General features: G+C 55.9%; 1 protein-coding gene across 1 annotated transcript; it reads left to right on the forward strand.

Moving 5' to 3' along the window:
* Window positions 1-1,045: 1,045 nt before the first annotated feature.
* LOC104306009 (gastrula zinc finger protein XlCGF28.1-like) lies at window positions 1,046-2,284 on the forward strand. Its single transcript, XM_009906939.2, has one exon. It carries the CDS (start codon window positions 1,046-1,048, stop codon window positions 2,267-2,269), a length of 1,224 nt encoding a protein of 407 aa, XP_009905241.2. The 3' UTR covers window positions 2,270-2,284.
* Window positions 2,285-2,515: the final 231 nt, after the last annotated feature.

Below are 2,515 nucleotides of genomic sequence, written 5' to 3' on the forward strand. Positions count from 1 at the left end.
CAGGGCCAGGGAGGAGAGGTGGGGCCAGGGCAAGATCTGCTGTGAAATGCAGCTGCAGGCAGCAGAACCCTGGGCAGGCAGTGGGAGGAAGCTTTAGGCAAGGCCTGGGAGAGGCTGTGTGGAGGCAGCTGTGTTGTGGTGCTGGCCTGCAGCTGTGTGCTGGGGTCTGTGTGCTGGGCAAGGAGCTGAGTCTGCACTTGTTGAGGCCTGCCATCTTGAGCAGCCCTGGCTGTGTGCTGTGCCTGTGCTGCTGGGCTTGGGAGCTGCCCCCAGCAAGGCTGAGCTGTGCTGCCTGGTCCTGGGCTGCACTGAGCCATTCTTTGCAGGTCAGTGCTCTCCTCTGAGCCCTTTGTTTCTCTTGTAGGAGCTGTGTTCCTCTCTCTCCTTCATCCCTGCTCCTGTGTGCTGGGGAAGAGCAGAGTCTGCAGATCTGCCCCTTGGAGTAGCCCAGCAGGTAAGGAACCCAGAGTGTGGCAACAGCAGGACCCCACCCTTCAGGGCTCCTCCCAACCACCTCCAGCCCATCCTCCCCACTACATTTCACATCTCCAGGGGCTCTGAGTTGGGAATCTGAGAACTCCCCAGACTGGTGTGGGTCTGTTGTGTGGCAGGAGTTGATGTTTTGTTGGATTTTGGAGGGTGGTAGGAGAAGCTTGGAGGTGGATTGGTGTTCCTAGGTCAGTGCTGCTGCTTCCATCATGTGAGCCAGCAGAGATCAAATGACAGGGTGTGGGCCAGGAAGCAGCCTGCCAATGGCAGCAGTCTCGATGAGAGTGGGACAAGACCACGTGTAAGTCCCAGGGTACCTCAGGGCACTGATCACAGGAACCTGGGGTCTCAGCACAGGTATTAGTGGTCTGAGCCTACACCGTGGCAAAAACTGACGGTTTGAGGTCCCCTCTGCGTTCTTTTCTCCAGCTGGGTGTTGGGAAGTGTTGGGAGTCAGGGACTGTCATGACCCAGGTACGATCTCAGGGTTTGAGCTCCTGGGCTCAGGTGTTTCCATCTTCCCTAGGGCCCAGCTGTGACCCCTTCCTCCCACAGTATGGCTTCACAGAAGGACCCAGACAAGAGCTGGGAGGAGAAGCAGCACCCAGAAATAAAGTTGGAGAAGCCAATGTGCAGTCCCAAGGCAGGGGAGGAGAGGAAGCAGGAGAAAAAACATTACAAGATGGAGGATGATGATGCTGAGGAGAATAATGACTATGTGGAGGATGAGTATGAAGAGGAGGATAATGATGAGGATGAAGGTGACCAGGATGAGAAAGAGGAATGTATGGAGAAGGATGAAGCCAGAGCAGATCCCTTAGTGCCACCCAAGCAGCTGAATCAGTGCTCTGAGTGTGGGCAGAGCTTCCCACCTGACTCGGGGCTGGTGAAACACCACTGCCCCCACCCTGGCACCCGGCCCTTTGTCTGTGGTGACTGTGGGAAGAGGTTCAGCTGGAATTCACAACTCATGCGGCACTGCCTTACCCACACTGGAGAGAAACCGTTCACCTGTGCTGAGTGCGGACAGCGCTTCACGCAGAGCTCAGACCTCACCATCCACCGCCGCACCCACACTGGTGAGAGACCATACAGCTGTGCAGAGTGTGGCAAGAGTTTCACTTGGAGATCTTCCCTCAAGCAGCACCGCAGTGTGCACAACACTGAGAAATGCTTCACCTGCAGGGACTGCGGCAAGAGATTCAAACGCAGCGACAGCCTCACTATCCACCGCCGCATCCACACCAGAGAGAAGCTGTTCCCCTGTGCTGAGTGCAGCATCAGCTTCACCACAAGCAGTTTATTCCTCCAGCACCAACTCATCCACAGCGGTGACAAACCGTACAGCTGTGCTGAATGCGGCAAGAGATTCAGATGCAGTTCCGACCTCACCAAGCACCGCAGTGTGCACAGCACTGAGACGGTTTTCATCTGCACGGACTGTGGCAAGAGTTTCAAGCACATCTCCAGTCTCACCATCCATCGCCGTATCCACACTGGCGAGAAGCTCTTCCCCTGCGCTGAGTGTGGCAAGAACTTCACCACAAGCAGTTTATTCCTCCAGCACCAACTCATCCACAGCGGTGACAAACCGTACAGCTGTGCCGACTGCGGCAAGACCTTCACCCAGGGCTCTAAACTGACCCAGCACCGTCGTGTGCACACTGGAGAGAAACCTTTCACCTGTGCTGACTGCGGTAAGAGCTTCACCCGTAGGAGCGGGTTAAAGTACCACTGCCGCAGCCACACTGGTAAGAAGTCTTTCATCTGCCCTGACTGAACCAAGAGCATCTGCAGCAACTCTAACCTCACCAAGCCCCACTGCACCCATAGCAGTGACCAGCCCACACTGCTGGGGAGGCACAAATAGGTCCCTCCAGGGTGTGCTGGGGTAATTGTGATCCCTGTGAGAGCCTTTCCAAGACATTGAACCAAAATCACCTCTTTTCACCTGCATTTCTCAGAGGCTGGAGGCTCCAGCAGGAACAAAAACCTCCTGCCCTCCTGAACTCCAATTGGTGCTGAT

The sequence above is a fragment of the Dryobates pubescens genome, chromosome 11 (genome assembly GCF_014839835.1).
Source record: "Dryobates pubescens isolate bDryPub1 chromosome 11, bDryPub1.pri, whole genome shotgun sequence".
In the NCBI taxonomy this organism is placed as follows: domain Eukaryota; kingdom Metazoa; phylum Chordata; class Aves; order Piciformes; family Picidae; genus Dryobates; species Dryobates pubescens.